Source organism: Pecten maximus, chromosome 15 (assembly GCF_902652985.1).
Source record: "Pecten maximus chromosome 15, xPecMax1.1, whole genome shotgun sequence".
NCBI classification, from domain to species: Eukaryota; Metazoa; Mollusca; class Bivalvia; order Pectinida; family Pectinidae; genus Pecten; species Pecten maximus.
In genome coordinates, this window is record NC_047029.1 from 18,279,845 (window position 1) to 18,299,486 (window position 19,642).

At 36.1% G+C, this 19,642-nt stretch overlaps 1 protein-coding gene across 1 annotated transcript; it reads right to left on the minus strand.

Annotated features, from left to right (window-relative positions):
- Window positions 1-3,703: 3,703 nt before the first annotated feature.
- On the minus strand, window positions 3,704-18,467 carry LOC117344406 (angiopoietin-related protein 2-like). Its single transcript, XM_033907149.1, has 6 exons — window positions 18,151-18,467; window positions 9,422-9,495; window positions 8,111-8,207; window positions 6,884-7,048; window positions 6,047-6,322; window positions 3,704-5,457 (listed from the first exon to the last, which is right to left on the minus strand). Exons 1-5 carry the CDS (start codon window positions 18,464-18,466, stop codon window positions 6,066-6,068), a joined length of 909 nt encoding a protein of 302 aa, XP_033763040.1. The 5' UTR covers window position 18,467; the 3' UTR covers window positions 3,704-5,457; window positions 6,047-6,065.
- Between the last annotated feature and the right edge of the window lie 1,175 nt (window positions 18,468-19,642).

Here is a 19,642-nt window from a genome sequence, read left to right on the forward strand (position 1 = left end):
TATAAACCCAGTTAACATATACCAAAACTTATACTTCTAATAGTATGGACTTTTAGATAGGCGCTAGCTAAAGGTAGGGGTAATTTAAAGCTTAATGTTGAGACGGGTCGGTATTCTCGTCAAAAATAATTTTAGAAAATAGGGTTTGTACATTATGTCATTTAACTGTTTAGAAGATGAATGTCACGTTTTAATTGTATGTGACTTTTATTCAGATATACGAAGATATCTGTTTGGGGGGGGGGGCAGGGGGGGGGGGGGGCAATTGCCCCCCCACTTTTTTCAGGGGGGGGGGCAAACATATCTTTTTGCCCCCCCACTTTTTGACATCCAAAATCTAAAAAAGGGGAAAAAACACGAATTTATATATTCATTTCGATAAATATCTGTATATTTTCGAACCGATAATGTTTTCTTGAAGGCAACGATAAAAACTGTATCTTGTACATCCGGAACATTCCGACTTTTATACTAGTATATCAATCCTCAGACCAATCGGAACCCCTCGTCATTTTCTCCGAAACTAGTTCGCAGACGGAGGCGAGGTGTTCCGATTGATCCTCAGACCTTTGTGTCGGTCGTCTGCAATAGCCTGGTAAGTCAATATTTATATCTTAATACGAAATTTTGCTTAACTCCATCACATAGATTCAATAAGTTGATGATAATTTGTGAAGTTAATTGAGTTCATAATGAGAACAAGACAGAAACACAACATGAATAGGAATGCGCGGTTTTAACGTGAATAGAGTGATACTAATTACCGAAAGGTACGAGGAAATACAAAAAAAAATTCAGCTCGCGCCTACGGCGCTCGCTTTATCACTAAATTACTGCCCCCCTTTCGATTGCAGATCCACAGGGGGGCTTCGCCACCCTGGGACCCGCTGGGCGGCCCCCAGACCTCTCGCAAAAAGGAAAAAAAAATCGGCTCGCGCCTACGGCGCTCGCACGATCACTTAATTACTGGACCCCCCTTTCGAAAACTCCTGGATCCGCGCCTGATCCCGAATTATTGGAAATGTGCTATATTCATTTTCCGCGTAGGGCTTAGACCCCCTTGAACCCCCTATCAGGGCGCTGCCCTGGACCCTCTGGGCGGCCCCTCAGACCCCTCGTAAAAAAAAAAAAAAAAAATCGGCTCGCGCCTACGGCGCTCGCATTATTACTAAATTACTGGACCACCCGCCCTTTCGAAAATCCTGGCCGGGCCTGGTGATTCATGTTTTGCCATAAATAATATATCCTGATTTGCGTTAATAACTTAATTTGTATTTCATAAATTATCAAAATTATCATGGGATGTTGAAATGATAATTATTGCCTAATTTTGCGGAGATGGCATACGATTTGTTTAGTGCGTAAAATTTAAGGTTAAAAAAAATTTTGCCCCCCCACTTTTTGACGACTTCCTACGCCACTGTCCAGGTTTTAGCCTTTTAAACAATGAACAAAAACTAATTGTTTTGATGAATGAATGTCAACTACAATGTCGTTTAGCTATCACAGTTCATAAAATGTATCAAAGAAGAATGAACTTTTAATACAGCATGTATATCAACTTAGTTGAAAAAATATTGAATATTTTTATTTCTATGAGTGTCTCATAAGCCTTTACTTCATAAGCTACAAGTGTAGGTGTCAATTTTAAATTTTATGATTTTCTGTATAGTTTTAATACTTATGATATTTTATGTAAAAATGACAAGTGACACTTTAATAAAATATATTGTGCTCTATTGTATTGTATCTTATACTCGGTGTAATATAAACTTGTATGTTTTTACAACAGTATGGATGGTCGATTGTTGCAATTGGGAGTTGAAGAACACTCACCAATTATGGTTAACAATTAAAAATATATACATATATATACATATACAATTTGAAAATAGAAATAACAATGCCAGACAATGTACTAGTACCCGTTCACTATAATACAGAAAGGTGGGGTCAACATATATGGAGATTTAACATTAGCATCGGCCCCCGCTTGGATTTTCAAAATATGTAAAATAAAAAAAGGTATGGGTATGAGAAGCTTAAATCTGGAAAAGTTAGTTTCAGAATTAATTCTGTGTAAAATGGGACCTCCCCTCCTTGACTAACACCTGTGTCACTGTTAGAGGTGCTGCGATATAACCAACCCCCACCCCCGCAGAGTATTATATGACACAATTACCATAAATTATTTCATGATTGTGTTCAGAATATTCCAATTAACATTTTGATACCAAATATTACGATATTTCGAGGGAAAATGTTCCTTTTTATTGCTGATTTAATCAAAAACACTTGCAAAACTCCATCACAAATGAGTTATTCTCATTTTGGACAACTGAATTTGCATAGTTCCAGAACTAGTCTACCTTTTATACTTGCCTACTAATAATATCTTTCAACATGACGAGTTTTGAAAAAAAAAAATGAAATGAAAACCGGTATTTGTCGTTTTTACCCTTTTGCTTAAAAAACAAAAATGCAGATTCGTGACCATTTGTCCTGAAACTTTTGTTTCTCAATAACCAAAAGTCGGTGAGTCTTGATGTTTGGTAAGATGGTTGATCATGTCAACTGGTATTATTTTAGTTAACATTTACGACCCTGACCTTTGTTCAAGGTCACATGAATGCGATCTGCTGAAATTGTTACAATGTGTGTGAAATAGAGGTGAAATTACAAGATTAATGTAGGTTATTGGGTTCAATGACGTGACGTTTTATACACTAAGACTATATATTACAGATAGAGTGACTGGTTTTGATTTCGTCAGTTCCAAACCATTACATTGTGTCATATTCGAGATGTCAACTGGAGATACAACTATTGAAGTTTCAATACATTTAAAAAAAAATCCGATACAGCTCGATTCTTGTGTAAACAACTCAAGTGATTTCTTGTTTTAACTTGAGTGTCGCATGGGCTGGTAGACTGTGATCTTGGTGACGAACATGGCCAAAGAAATACAAAATGCATGCAACATGTGCACGCATACCAACTGTTCGTTTGCCTGCTGGACAGACACAATAAAGTCTTTTACAGAGTCGTCTTGGTCATTTCTATCAAACGCAATCCAAACATTATATTTGGTCTATGATCTGTGCCTTGAATGGATTTGGCCTCGGATGACATTTTCAGCGTTCTGGTAGACCACACTTCAAAGTCTCTAGCTGGTGTCAGATGCTATGCAATGTACCTTGGCGCTACTTTTAACTGATATGATCCACAGGTTTTTGACTCCAGATATTCCATATCAAGTTTTGGAAACTCGATCGCACAGGCATCAAGGTTTTTCCAATTGACCCTGTTGCGCCTAGAAAGATCGGGTTCATCAGCGACCCTTGAGGCTTTTAAAGTATTGGGCAGAGCCAAACGACATGCCCTCAGCAAGACGTCGGTCCCTCACATCCCTCTCTAGTTTTGACACATAAATTGCTCCGAGTACAACATTCAAGCTAGCTGTTGCTACTTTAACCAGTTCTTTTATTACAATAAGGAAATAGTTTGAACTGAGCTTTTCTCTGAACAGTTTCCTCTGTTTCAGTCTGCCATGCTAACTCTCTACTACCCATCTTGACCTTGTACACTAATCATATCATTTCTTACTGTATCTGTAAGGTGGTAATTAGAAATATGAAATTGATCAGTATCCATGCATGTTTTATTCAATAAAGTGAAATGGAATGATAATTAACACGTTTATAAATATTTATCAATTTATTTTCCTAAGGTTTACAATCTCAGTCTTAAGGTAGCTGTTCAGAGGATAGATAACTTTTGCAAAAAGCATATTTCTAATGTCATAACTGCTGAAGATCATTTCAAATCATAAATGATATAATTAATGTGACTGTGTATGTCATCAAAACAGAAAAATAAGTTTTTGCATAATATGTATGATAAGCACATCTTGATTACTGGTATTTATACATAGGGTATGTTTGGTGTGCTCAAAAAAAGCATTTTTTCCGGTTTTGAAATTACATTTGTTTTTGTCTGTATACAGCATATACATGTGGAAAGTGTTTTTAGAAGTATAAAAGGTAGGTTGTGATTAGAACTGTACAAAATCATGCTGACAATGTTGCATATATTTTTTGTTTTATGAAAAATTTGCATTATTTTTTAATTAAAGGTGTCGCTAGGCTTACTTCGTGTATGCCTATATAACATATTTGGTATCACAATAACTACATTTATACACTATACAATGATCAAGCGTTTTGTTAGAGTACCCCCGTCACTCAATCTAGTTTTATGCAAGGAGGTCCAGTATGGCTATCCGAGGTGATAATGACTAATCCTTTATGGGGTTATGGTTTATTTTTATATATCTACATATGAGTAAAATATGAAAGAAATTGATGTGGGGGCCAAATGTTAAATCCCACCTTTACTTATTTTCAGCTGTCACTTTCTCTATTAAATAATCATTCAAGAAAACAATGAAATGTCATTAGTGTAAATCATCCATTATATTTCGCGTATGATTTATTTTCGCGTTCACATGCGAGGAGAGTCAACCGCGAGTTCAAATCCTTCGAGATTATTTGTACGTGAATAACACGTTTGGTTGGTTGTTGAACTAGTGTTTACCGATATGGGTGTCTTGAAGAGTTCATGACCAAAAGCTCATCATTTGCGAATTTAAAATGGTTTGAAGGTCAGAGTTCGCAAAATCGGATTTTTCAACAAACAAAATAGAGACACAATCTGGTAAACGGAGACGGCCAATATGTCTGAAGAGGTAAACAAGCGAAATCTACCAACACCTTATATCGTACATGTAGATATACATGGTTGGTCAGGTTACCATATCGACACCTAATATCGTATCACACCTTATATCGTACATGGTTTGTCAGGTAACCATACCACACCTAATATCGTACATGTAGATATACATGGTTTGTCAGGTAACACTACCACACGTACTACCGAGGATATCGAACTATAAGGTACATGAAAAGTTTCTTTTTTTTAGTTGTTTTACGATGATAGAATGACGACGTTGCTTTAAGTCTTGGCATGGTGTTTTGCTGGCGTAGAAATGTTGGAATTTTTTTTTTTTTTTGCCAAAGTTTCTATAAGCAGAGCGTCTATAGCGATTGGCGATCTGATTTCATATGAAACATAACAAGCACATCAACTTCATTAGTGTTCATTTCGTCAAACCATTCACCTGTCACCACCGATTAAAGCATCATTACTGTACTGGCTTAATTTTCTCCTCCTTGTGCCATACGTTAATTAGCCCACGATCACATTTCCACCTTTTGAAATCAAGACAAGTTGACATGCTATTTTTAAACGTACTTGATTGTCATAAATCTTCTCTGATGTGTCATACGATATGAGCTAATGATTCGAGCTTCTGGGGTTAGAAGCGTTAATAATATGAGCAAATGTAGTCATTGTATGCAGTCTCCTTCTTGTACGTTCTCCGGTCTCCAGCCTCTGGGAACAAAGACACAGTAACAGTCAATCAATCTCACTGCCATTGGTTTCATTTCAATCTGATCATGATAAGATTCTAATTACTTGTTCATGATATCCAGAGTTTATATTTCGCAACTTTTCCAGTGTCAATATTGAATACATAAACTGTATTATTTCACTGATCCAAAATTTCAATTCTGAAAAGTGTTGATCAATTTCTTTCCTCTTCGCAGTATTAAAAGTAAATTCCGTACTCGTAAACATCATTTTGGTTAGTACAATGTTTATGAATAATATAAACTACATACAACATAATATACGAGTGTTCATTTCGGTATATCTCCTTAGATACGTCAAAAACGCTTAATGTTATGGGATGAACGGTTTAGTAATGAGAAACATAATGAAATTAATAATTTAAAATGTGATTCAATATCAATAATTCAATAAGGACTGTTTGACGAAATTCAACATATATAATGCTTAAAGAATAATTAAATACCTAATCTAAATAAGAGATAACATTCTTGTATAAAATTAACATTAAAAAGTAACTAATGGGACCAAATATTTTTTTTTCATTCATGACCATGGGTTTCATACTTACAATTCACTCAAAATATAACTTATGGAGTTGGTGCAAGCATCAATCTTGACTTTTTCATTGGTTGAAATTTCTCAGAAAATGTGTGCCATATCAGCGCGTGTGTATTTTCCGTTCCAGTATCGCTGAAATACTTCGCGTTGATATTACATCGAACGCATATTCTATACCAGAAACCCATTCCGTCGTATTCCACGGAGCACGAACCGCCCCCGTGAGCATCATTATCTCTATCTTTGGTCGTAAATTGCATTCCAGAATGGTATGACATACAGTCACCTGTTAAATCGAAAGATAAGCATTACTGTTAGAAAGTATAGTGGTATTAATTATCACAGTGGTTCAACAGAACGTATCGCTGTCTTGAAACACTTCTCCGCAATTGCCGTCGTCGCTGCTAATACAAATGTCTGAAACATCTAAACATCCCAAACAACATTTTCTGAGTAATGGATTTCGCCAGAGAACGAAAGGCTATCTTTGGAAAGACAATAAAACTACCTGCTAAGTTGTTTGATGCTAGTGACGTACGATAGATGTTAGCACGTGATCCTTTCCTTGCGATTTTCTTGATTTATTTATGTTGCATTTTTGTTCTTAGCCAATCAACGAAGAATTATTATATTTTACCAATCAGACTATTGTTTTGTTAGCCAATCATATTCATTTGGGAGGGGGGGGGGGGGGGGGGGGGGGGGTATGGATGTAGTACAGTAAAGTTTACGTTTTGTTTTGTTTTTCTTTTGACACGTATGATGCATGTTCTAAGTCAGCATTTTTCGTCTGTGCAAAGATATTGTAACTTTAAAATATATACTACAGAATGATCACGTGACCTACCTGCTGTGCCGCTGTACCCAGAAACAATCATTCGGAACTTGTCCGCTTCTGACGAAACTTTGAAGCTGTCATACTGTGCAAATTTCTCAACTCCGTTCCAGTCCTCAATGACAAACAGGGCTGACTGATTACGTTCATGTGTAAGGCGGTGTAAAGCTTCGTTTCCTTGGATAAAAATATGATCGTCGTGTGAAATATCACGTGATTCGGTATAATTCCATTTCGCATGAACTAGGATGGCATATCAACACGTGAACATGACACCAAGCAAAATATGATTAAGTCATCAAATCAGGATTATTGAATTTCGCAAAATGGATTAGAAAAAAACAACAACATATATTTGTACTTTTACAACAACAACCACTAAAACATACCTTTTAAAGGAAGAGGTCTAAGATCAATTTTCTTAAGAGTTGTGCGATACATGCTGATTTTAGGAAGAATATTTGAAGATGAATATTTTGGTGATTACTTTGTTGTATATACACACATATGTATATATAACATTCATAATAATCCTACTAAATCGATATGTATTCTGACTTTGTTTTGTTTTGAGTTATGCATTTGATCAGAATGAACACTTTGTCATATTTTGTTAGATGTAATTGTAATTAATTGAAATAACTCGAAAACAGGCATACCATTTTACCTTTTTACTGCACATCAACACCAAAACTGTCTTCGTATGTTTTACGCATATTTCCCTAACTAATATTCTATTTACAACCTGGAAATATCACTATATGGCGAAACAGGAGAACCACAGAATATAGTTTAACTAAATATCACTTCTCTCTCACCAAGCCATGTACCAAGTCTGAGAATAAGTCGACATTTTTCTGCTGTGTTAGGGGACGAAATGTTTTCGCTCAAACCGTATAATAGTTACTAAAATGAAGGAAAACATTTTTTTCTTGATTACGGATTGGACTTCACGAATTTGTAGCAATTTTACTGCTATTGTTTCTGAAAAAGTTATACATTAAGGTTACTGTAATATTGCCTTTGAAATGAAGATCGTACTGGCCGGTGTACAACATGTCGTCTTTGTGTGATGTGTTTATGAAAGATATATTTTACGCTTACAGAGTTATAATTTTATATCATTTAACATCCTAGGTCCTAGGAACTTATACAATATCTTCTCTTCACCCGGAGAGAACCATGAGGAATTCGGTGGTCGTGGACCAAAGTTACCTTACGTGAAGGAGGACAACATACCTATCCAATATTCTCCATCAAGGTCTCCAAATCCTGCTTTAAACTCGTCCCATGTTTTGTCGAATGTCTCCTCTCCTTTGTATCTCCTTTGAACAATCTGTTGAAGCGATAGTACAGCCATGATAGGTATCAACACCTTATATCTGTAGTATATATTTGTAAATCGGCAAATGGTAAATCAAATTTAGAAAAGGCCCACGTGGTCTGCGTCAGCTAAATATTATCACTAAAACAATATTCTCACAACTTTTCATCTCCTGGAGGATATTTCATCGGTTCAGGAACTAGAAAGCATTCACTTAACTACACTCCCATTAAAATAGGTACAAACCGACATGCTATTCCAGGATTCTCTGATCTTTTATAATAGAGTGTAGTTTATGGATAAAACTGTAATGAACGCTAGGTGGCGTACTAGTTCATTGCTATAGATTATGTAGGTATAATAATAATAAAACCCTTGAATAATGGAGATGTATATATTCCATGACAATATTTTCAAATATAGAATGTTATTTTTCGTTATTGTGTCGAGTTAGGATCTGACAAAAGAAAACATTTTTCGGTTTATTGACGTGAAATTTTGCAAAAACTTAAAACTTGAAATCCATATTATATACAATCGCATTGTGCCAGTTCTGACATTGTCGGGTAAAACAGCAGAGGTTAACATACAAACTCATCGACTTGGTAGTCTGGTGAATATCCTTGTCATGCACAATTCTAGAATCGTGAATCAATCAGAAATCCAATGTATTACATATGAAACATTCTTTCTGTTTGATGTAGCAGGAATACATACCTCATTATTTGACTTTTTATGTAACACATACGGATACCTTGATTACAAAAGTGATGTAATCCTATAGTTTTTATGTAACACATACGGATACCTTCATTACAAAAGTGATGTAATCCTATAGTTTTTATGTAACACATACGGATACCTTGATTACAAAAGTGATGTAATCCTATAGTTTTTATGTAACACATACGGATACCTTGATTACAAAAGTGATGTAATCCTATAGTTTTTATGTAACACATACGGATACCTTCATTACAAAAGTGATGTAATCCTATAGTTTTTATGTAACACATACGGATACCTTCATTACAAAAGTGATGTAATCCTATAGTTTCTTTTCCATGACAGATATTGCAATGATGAGTTAACTTGTTTATTTATTTATTTATTTATTCATTTATTTATTTAAAATTCTCGAATCATCTATGGATCCATGTAAATAAGAGAATTATCAAAGTTGTTAAAGATACTTTAAAATACATGTCTTTTCTTCAAAAACTTACCGCCCAGCGTCTGGAGTTGAAAACGTTACATTTAGCCCATTTTCCATACACGTTGATTGGAGCACAGTTTACACCTATAAAAGACAATCATCAAATTTCTAATACTGCTTTACTTTTTAATTTTAGAAACAAAACCGGCCTATTCTGTCGGGACAGTCACACGACTACTGTACCACCTGTTCAACGTGATACAGTGATTATTACACCTTTACTGTTTTGACGACACAATAAGATGATGACATCACATCACTACTTTTCATGGCCGACCAAACATGGCTACATTGAGGTAAGTTGAATTCAACACCTCTACCCTAATTATTATTTCTGTATTTCCTCCAAATTGAAGAGTTACACAATAAGATGATGACATCACATCACTACTTTTCATGGCCGACCAAACATGGCTACATTGAGGTAAGTTGAATTCAACACCTCTACCCTAATTATTATTTCTGTATTTCCTCCAAATTGAAGAGTTACAAAAAGAAATATACATTGTTGTCAATATACAAATCAAGTAGCATCAATGATTGAATGAACATAAACACATCAATTAATTACAGAGATGACGGGGTAAAGTATTACATTATGAAATAGTTAAATAACTACAGAAAGAAAGGTCACGTAAGTAGCAAATAATACAACATTATTACAATGCGTGTGAAGCCTGAGGTTTCCAGGGGTTGGGTTCCCATATTAATGCTGATACAACAGCAACATTTTGTCAACAAAAATAGCACTATGCAGTACAAAGATCACATGATCAGATGGACTTAATCTGTAGGGAAGGCTACCCCAAGTAGTACATGAATTAAGTTATATACAGATGCGGAGTGTAAGAACACGCTAAATTCTATATCAAAAGCATTACTAATAAGACACCGCAGATCGTCTCGAAGACTTTCAGTTTTGTACAATTTTTGGTTTGGTTTGTTTTTGTTTAACGTCCTATTAACAGCCAGGGTCATTTAAGGACGTGCCAGGTTTGGAGGTGGAGGAAAGCCGGAGTACCCGGAGAAAAACCACCGGCCTACGGTCAGTACCTGGCAACTGCCCCACGTAGGTTTCGAACTCGCAACCCAGAGGTGGAAGGCTAGCGTTAAAGTGTCGGGACACCTTCACCACTCGGCCACCGCGGCCCCTGTTTTGTACAATGGAGTACTATATGTGATATACGGTCATATGTAATATACCACAGAAATGACACAATTCTATAATATTTGTTGATCTTAAATCAGTAAATAATCGAACTATATTACTTAAATTGCTTAGATGTTCAGGGAATTTTAGTGCTGCTGTCCATAAAATATGTGGAGAAATGAAAACCTAATCTGAAATCCGAGTCGTTATTTTATATTCATATACGTTTGACATCCATTGTGAACTACTTGGAATATCCGTATCTGAAGTATACTGCAACAGCTGATTAAACAAATCATACTTGCTATGTATTCTCACAATATCAGGAATGAAACCATTTTGACCGGATTCCTTCAAAAGATACATGAATAGTTTGAAAAATATAGTATGAGTTGAGAATTTACTCTCCAGTCTACAAAGTCTACAGAGTTTTCTGATGTCAATATAACCTTCTGTAGTGGTCCACCCCATTAGGGAATTGGCCATATCAGTTCTAGTTCTAATGTTTAAGCGATAAAATTTGTGCGCTCTCTGATTTGATTAATTCGGTTCTCGATAATTGCCATAGTTCACACCCATACAGGGCAGACGGAAAAACTTAAGCCTTAATCACCTTTGAAACTGTTAAAGGATTAAGGGTCCTAGGATGAGCACCAGATCGAACCACAGGCGCTTGCATAGAAAATATGATTTTCATTTTTTTTTTTTTTTTGATATGACAGTGGTATGTGTAATCTGTTAAGCTCAAGGTTGGCAACTCCGCCACGAGCGAAACAGGCACCCAATCTCCCTTCAATCGACTAAAAAACACATTTATTCAAACTGACACGGTGCACACTATATACTACCGTCATCAGGAAGCATTCATCTTTAACCTACCGTGCCACTCAATACGAATTGTTACATCCAAAACACAATAATCCGTGAAAACATCACCGAATTCCTCGCTCAGAACGCCATTTTTCAAACGGCTCCCTCAGCCTGTCCAGGTTCTTCATTTACATACTGGGTTGAAAGGTCATGCGATTATATAATCGACTGTCACCAGGTGCACTTTTTGGGGTCATCTCGGCATACTTTATTTTACAGGTGCATGCACAGGACGTCGTTTGCGATATCACGGACTAATAAGATAAAATGTTTGAATGCCATGCAGTGATGAAATCGTCCTTTCCTTTTCTTCAACTGCATCATTTCGGTAGTTGTTGAACTTCGTTTTCAATCAAAAAGATTGCATATAACGGTGCTCAATAACTTGTTCAAGACAGGGCCGGGACATTGTACGTATACCATGAACAAGCAGTATCAGTTGAAATTTTTCGAAGTTAAAATTTGGATGGGGTAATAGCTGATAGCTAGTTGTTTGATATTTTGATTTTTTATTGTACTTGCCATCTATTTAGGGCTATGCCTATCTTCAATTAAAAAAAATGGACCCCTACATGACTAGTTAAAAATATATAGACCACACACAATACCGGTAAGAATAAGAGGTTGTTCTGGGTATTCTGGCGTTAGCCCTAAAATACTATAAAAGTCTGGCGTTGACACAAAATAACCACTACTGCCCCTCAAGTATTCTCTTTTCTTTCTCATTTCGATTCAGTTTCATAATTCTGTAAGCACTTCAGCCAGCTTGATTATTATTAGAGTAGCGTTTGATGCTTACACACTCAATTAATCAGGTAATTCATCAATAACTTAAATTTTATATATGCGAGCGATGTAAAGTGGAATTAATGGATAATCAGTTTTACAAAGAATACTTTACAATGCGTTAAACTCTTTGACATTGTCACTGGCGGATTTTTCAGGGGGGGGGGGGGGGGGGGGAATCCTGTGTCCGCCCCTGATTGTAGACACTAAGGGGCAAACTGATATCGAGTGTATTAAAATCGAAATCAAGTAAGAAAGTAATACTGTTTCGAAAATTTGAATAAAAAGGGGTTTAAAACAAAATGACTGAAGGAACTCTCCTCAATATTTCGATAATCATACAGTGATAGATCTATAGGCAAGTTCCGAGTCTTGTATGTACTCATTAATTTTGTATTGAACTTGAAGAACTTCTGGCAAACATTAAATCCAACATTGTGGGAAATGAAAATAAATTGATGATGGATCATCGATCTCAACGTACAAATCGTTTGACAGGTCTGAAGTATGATTTTCGTATATGACGATGACATGATATTTGTAAAATATGCAGAAATAAATGAACAGGTCTGAAGTAAGTAATGTTGGTACACATGTATACGTTCCAGTAACCTGATGACAGCCTTATTCGTGATTCACTTTTCTTTTTGTTCGTCCAGATTTCAGTAAACTGACAAAAGTTAATCAATGAATAAGCATTTTGTTCTACCTTTGTGACAAAAGTATGCGAATCCATTTCCCTTTTACCATTTTTTTTAAATTTCAAGTATAAAATGTCTAGGCCTACTACGTGAATGTGATTGCAGAATAGGTATTCTTGACTTCTTTTGCTTTTCCTGCGTACTAGCGGATTCAGAGGGGGAGGGAGGGGTCCAGGGGGTCAGGACTCCCCCCCCCCCCCCCCTTTTTGGATGAGGAAAAATTGTTTATAGCCTTAAAAACCGTTCATTATTTAGAAAACGATACGATAGTGACGTTCTGTATGAATCAATTTATGCCCCCCCCCCTCCCCCCCCCTTCCACTTATCAAAAATCTTATTCTCGAAAGATTGCAAAATTTGCTATAATCATTTGATCATTCCATTTTTCCGAAATTTTGGTCCCCAGACCCCTCGCCAAAAAAAATTGGCTCCCGCCTATGGCGCTCGCATTACCACTAAATTACTGGAACCCCCCCCCCCCCCCCTCCTTCCAATTCCTGGATCCGCGCCTGCTGTGTACTGTCATATACGGTGCATGGTACTCTAACGTTCAAAATAATGAATAATTTATGATTATAAATCATCGTTCATCGACGAAACTCTTCAAATAATCGTAAATTAGACGAAACTCTTCAGCCAGCCGAAGCATTTTCCGGACAAAATGCATGCGGAGATGACCCCCCAAAAGTACACCTGACGACTGACGATCATATAATCGCATGACCTTTCAACCCCGTATGTAAATGAAGAATCTGGACAGGCTGAGGGAGCCGTTTGAAAAATGGCGTTCTGAGCGAGGAATTCGGCGATGTTTTCACGGATTATTGTGTTTTGGATGTAACAATTCGTATTGAGTGGCACGGTAGGTTAAAGATGAATGTTTTCTGATTACGGTCGCATATTGTGTGCGCCGTGTCAGTTTGAATAAAAGTGTTTTTTAGTCGATTGAAGTGTGGTGGTCTGTCGTTTCGCTCGTGGCGGAGTTGCCAACCTTGAGCTTAACAGATTACACATACCACTGTCATATCAAAAAATATTCAAAATCATATTTTCTATGCAAGCGCCTGTGGATCGAACAAGAGCCATGGTTCCACTTTTCATTTTTTTACATGCAGACTCCGTTCTGTCTAATGAACACAGTTTAAAATTCAAAACAACACCAACCTGCGTAATATTTTCAGCAACTGGTAATGCTTTACCATAAAAATACTCATCTTTTACCAAAACTTGTTTTTTGCCTTTTGTAAAAACAACTATTTTACTTTTATCTACAGAGAATGAAAATCTCCATTTACAACTGTAACTTTCACAAATTGTAACCATATCTTGTAAACCAACACTTGTGTTACTGATCAAAGATATGTCATCCGCTTGTGTGGGGATATTAACTATGGTATCAATAACAAATGCTCCTTTTCCCGACGATTCGACATCATTAAATAAATCGTTGATAAAAACCAGGTACATTTTAGCAGATAAGGACCCCCTTGCAAGATCCCTCTCTCCATAAGAACAGGTGATGATTGATAACCCTTAAAGGCAACGTGACTTACAAAACCAGTATACGTATTTCTCAATATAGTCCAAAGTTTACTTTTGAATCCCATTTTGTACAGTTTGAGCAGTATTCCTTCGTGCCAAACAGTATCAAAAGCTTCTTTTTTTTGCTATCAAAAACGAAAGAATCTTCTAGATTATATCTCACACATTCCTGTCAGTTAAAGGAAGTGCATACACTACAAAAAACTTCATATAAGCTGAATGTTGTCTGTTTGGAAATGTTTCAGAATCTAGAAAAACATCTATTCTGACAGATAAAATTGACTAGAATATTTTTTAAAAAGATAGGTTGAAGAGTTATTCCCCTCTTACTATTTGGGTCGTCATTGGATTTTCCATTGCCCTTGTACAAAATGAAAATTGTTTTCCAGTCTTCAGGTATATGCTCATATTTCACATTTAAATTGAACAGTATGGTATTGAAGCTTAATAGTCTATCGTTATTGTCCATTGTATAGTGATATAGGGATATTTTTATTTGATAGAGCAATATTTTTAAATAATAACTTCTAAGCATTGAGCTCCATTGATAGATTTGTAAATCTTATGAATTAACCTAATCTGCAGTTTATTTAATTCTGTTAAATCAGCATATCATATGTTTAAAAGAAGACGATTACTTTTAGAATGATGATATTTTAGATTGCATGATTGTATAAGTTTATATTTTTTATGCAAATAACTATTAGGTTAGCGTCTAATCAGTAGATTTTGACTGGGCGATATATATAGTCTTTATGTTATCATATGTATTCCATAGGACACGTATGACTTAATTTGTAAATACATTTGATGTGACACTTTAATAAATGCATTGATAATAAATTGATTGATTGGCTAAACCTAACTATGACGATAAACACAATTCCGATATTTACCCAGCTATTACTTTAGTGCTATGCCTAGATAAGTTATTTACACCTATAATAAAAGAAAGATTAACAAATTAGCAGATAAAACTAATCTGATATCGCATGCACAAGCCGGGTTTAGAAAGGGATATTCCAACACTGACAATATGTTTGTGTTGTAGATTCTTATCTCTATATAAATAAAAGGTTATATTGTACATCGATTTCAATAAAGCCTTTAATACGGTGTGGCAAGTGCGATAATGGATCAGAATTCAATTGTTTGGAACACGCGGGCAGAATAATCAGTAACTGTGTTGTTCAAATGCAGTGCATTATGAATACTTCTATGTTCCAAAATATGTATCTTTTTACCAGAATAATCAGCAGAAATATGATGACTGTACGAACAAATCCACAATACCAACACAATATCGATACTGTTTCTTAGGTACGTCAAGGACAATTTTAACTCATCATCAATAAACATGTCAAAGAATGGACAAGCGTTGAATAGGAAGTGATTTTGAGTAGATAGTGTAACAAGTAAATTTAGGACACCGAAATGTAATCATGCTTTTTTTATAATACAGAAATAAATCGATAAAACGAAAACAAAATATGAACAAATCCTAGATTTACATGTACACGGTTTACTGTCATAGAGTATCTGTCATACTGGCGTGGACGCGAAATGATGCTTGCTAAGTGCAGTACAAACAAACATCAAATCATACACCTTTGCATGGTGTTATGTTATGTCCGTGTATCTATAGCAACATTGATCGAATACCAGCGTACAGGAGGGTTATAGACACACAGAAATTGTTCCTCTTCAACTTGATATAGTACATTTGGCAATAGAAATAAAATTAAAAGAAAATACATGTATAACATTTATTAAAAGTAAAACCGTGTTGTACTATTGCGACAACGGCGTAATGTGTATTGCATTCTGCATGATAACCATCGACGGCATCAGAATTAATGATAGACGTTTTCTGTCGTTAGAGATTTCACAAGAGCACGTTCTGGATTATGATTGCAAACAACTTACATATGAGGGCAAAATATGTACATAAGAATATATTTTGACTGAGACCTTTGCAACTCGAAAAGAGTAAGTCACACTCGCCATACAAATCTAGGTCAAATCTGGGCTAAGTGAAAGTCTCAAAATGAGAACTAGGATGTTGACAACAAAACAATCAGACGTGTCAGGAAGCACCAACCACGCCTAACTTTATGTCGCAGAAGGAAATATATTTCAAAATTTATCATCATGTCGACCTTTAAAAACTCCCCCGTGTTATTCATCAATATACATCTCTCGAAACCTTGTGTTGTCTTATCCGTCACGGAAATCGTGATAATGGCATAGGGCTACATGTCCCAGTTGAATATCGAATCGTCTGGATCATGTAAACACTGAAGTCATGAATGCAGTGTTTACATATCCCATGGGATGCGGGGATGTCGCTGTCTAAAAATGGGAAATTAATAAATTGGAGAATTCATTCCATCAAAGTTAACTGACGATACAAACTATTTCAAGACATCATCAAGTCTATCATGCAATTTAAATTGGAAATAAAGATCAAGTTAAGCGGCTGGTTTGAATAATGGCCTTGATTTCAAGTTTATGAGGTATATTCGATGGCCATGCTTGACAAGTTTTTGTTTTTTGAATTTAACACCTTGTCTGTAGGCTTATAGGAGAATACACAAACATTCTCAAATTTTTCGACTCGAAAGTTAGGTTTCGCAATCACCAGAGAAAAAGTGATAACATCACAACGTCATATGACGTTACAATAATGTCACAAATGTGTCTTACGATATGGATGGTATAGCCCATGGCATGGCAGAGCATGCTAATTATGCCATCAATGAAGCTAGCTACATCTGAGAACGGATTTTTTCGTAAACCATCGTTATATAGGTGAGCCACTGAGCGGTGACCCTAGTGAGCCCCACAGTACCAAAATAGATCGTCATTGTCCATTGGCGCGCTGTGTGTTGTGAACGGATGATGTAGACAATCAATACCATATGCAATAAACTCAAATTGGCATGTTAAATCAAAATTTTACACTACTCTTCCATGTATGCCTGTTGTCGGCGCTGCAGTTCATTTACATTTTACTTTGAATGATACGGAGTTAATCGGTTATGATTTCACTCTTTTATTTATCCAAGTGAAGTATTCTCAACATTTCTATCTTTATACTAAATACTTTATATTAAATTTAATGTTGAAAATATCTTTCAAATACGAGCCAGAAAAAATAAATGGTATTATTCTTAGAAACAATAAAATATGAATAAGATACATATTGGTGATTCGAACTCCGAACCTTCGGTTTGCTAAGCGATAAGTCTACCATATGAACTATGCGGACTTAAAATATTTTATCAACTTTTTTTTTCCTTCAATTTTTCGATACCAGCGCATCGAAGGACCACTTTTTAAGAACAGGATTTTAGTGGTCTCTTGGTACATAGAATAAAATTAGACATTGTAAAAGTTGGTCTTCCGGTGCGCTCTATGTCAAATAATGATATGAATGCGGGAAAAACTCCCTCGAATGTTGCAAATAGCCCGATGATGCAACCTTACGGTCATTTAATGAAATATCCATTGCAATGAGCAAACATTCTTTTTCTTAAAGAAGATTTTTATATGTTATATATTTAAGGTTTATATTCAAAAACTAAGTTTTAAAAAAAAAATTGAAAACGGTCACCGCTAGGTCGAAACAGGCCAATATGCGCCATACCTCTTTGTTAAATGTTTTTTTCATATTCCCTTTCTACTTACCTTCATGTTCTTTTTGGAAAAATCTGTTCATATTACCAGATACTCCGGGTGAAGCAGTCAGTCCACTGGAAAAGGTGCTACACACTCTGGTGTGGAAATTGTACATAAAAGACTTACATTCCTGTCCCTCACACCGTCTGGCACAGGTGGGAAGGTCATCAATGTCTGTAGAATTAGTCAGGATTTCATAGTCACTAATGTTTCCATTTAACACTGCATAATAGTTACTCGCCATTACATTGCAACAAATACAGCACAAATAAAGATATGGTTTATAGTAAATCCTCATCCTGAAGTCTCCTCCTGTGTAGAACATAGTACCGATATACACTGGTAGGAATGATCTACTGGGAGGAAGGCAACGTGTTCCCTACATTAGTGTTATTGATTAACCAATGAAGCACGACGATATGCAATTACCGTTGTTATATTGATAGTGTATAATTAATGTATCCAATATGATTCTGACAATGTTTTTTTGTTTTTTTTAATACTCAACTACTGTGAAACACGGTAGTATAGCAAGATATATGATATGTGGTTAACCATCTCTTCTAGCAGGTCACGGAAATCAATACCGGTTATTGATAATGATATCTACCACATCCCGTATATATTCAGTTTATGATGCTCGTGCTTCAAGAAGATTGAAACCATGATAAAATGAAACAATACTCAATTGCTGTAATGTGTCTCGATATATATGTATAAAGAGTGGCGTCATTATCCGCATTAACCTCGCTAAGCATGTTTGCTAATTAGACCCTTTTTAATAATTGGTACAGTATATCGTTGTGCGTCATAGATAATAATGCCTGGGTACATGGAAATGTCGTCCTATCAATGCGAAATAACAGCATAACACATCGTATCAAACACAATAACATCAAAGGGAGAGGCTGTTATGTTAACAAAGCCATCAATTCATCAATAAATAGATGCATTTTAACCATAACAAAGAGTTGTATTACATGTGAGACGCCTGCTATACATAAACCGAGACATTTCGTCTGATACACCCGATATAAATGTACCGCGACATTTCGTCTGATACACCCGATATATAAATATACCGCAACATTTCGTCTGTGACAACTGTTATATTTATATCGAGACATTTCATCTGTGACAACTGGTATATATATACCGAGACATTTCGTTTGTGACACCTGTTATATACACTACAGCTTACGTGGACTTTGCGGTTTCCACGCGTCCGTCACGGACGTGGGCAGCGCGGACCCCACTCGCCCACCGGATATGGCATTCCGCGACGGTCCGTCATATATCGTGGACATCAGCTGACTGATACGGTATCCACTCGGCATCACGGTATGTGACGATCCGCGATTAGTGGTGGGCATAGTTCAACTCGAGACACCGTGTTCCACGACGATCCACGATACGTGGTGGACATGCATTTCATTTTAAAGCCCGTGGTCCATGTCGATCCGCGATATACAGTGGGTACAAGTTGTTTGCTGTTCATTTC

Bases quoted from the DNA above. Each gene is read 5' to 3' on its own strand.
- LOC117344406 (XM_033907149.1), bottom strand. From the start codon at position 18,466: ATGTTCTACACAGGAGGAGACTTCAGGATGAGGATTTACTATAAACCA. The intron at 8,208-9,421 runs GTAAGTTTTTGA...TCGCTTCAACAG, and splicing joins TCAACTCCAGACGCTGGGCG to ATTGTTCAAAGGAGATACAA. The intron at 6,323-6,883 runs GTAGGTCACGTG...TCGATTTAACAG, and splicing joins TGGGTACAGCGGCACAGCAG to GTGACTGTATGTCATACCAT.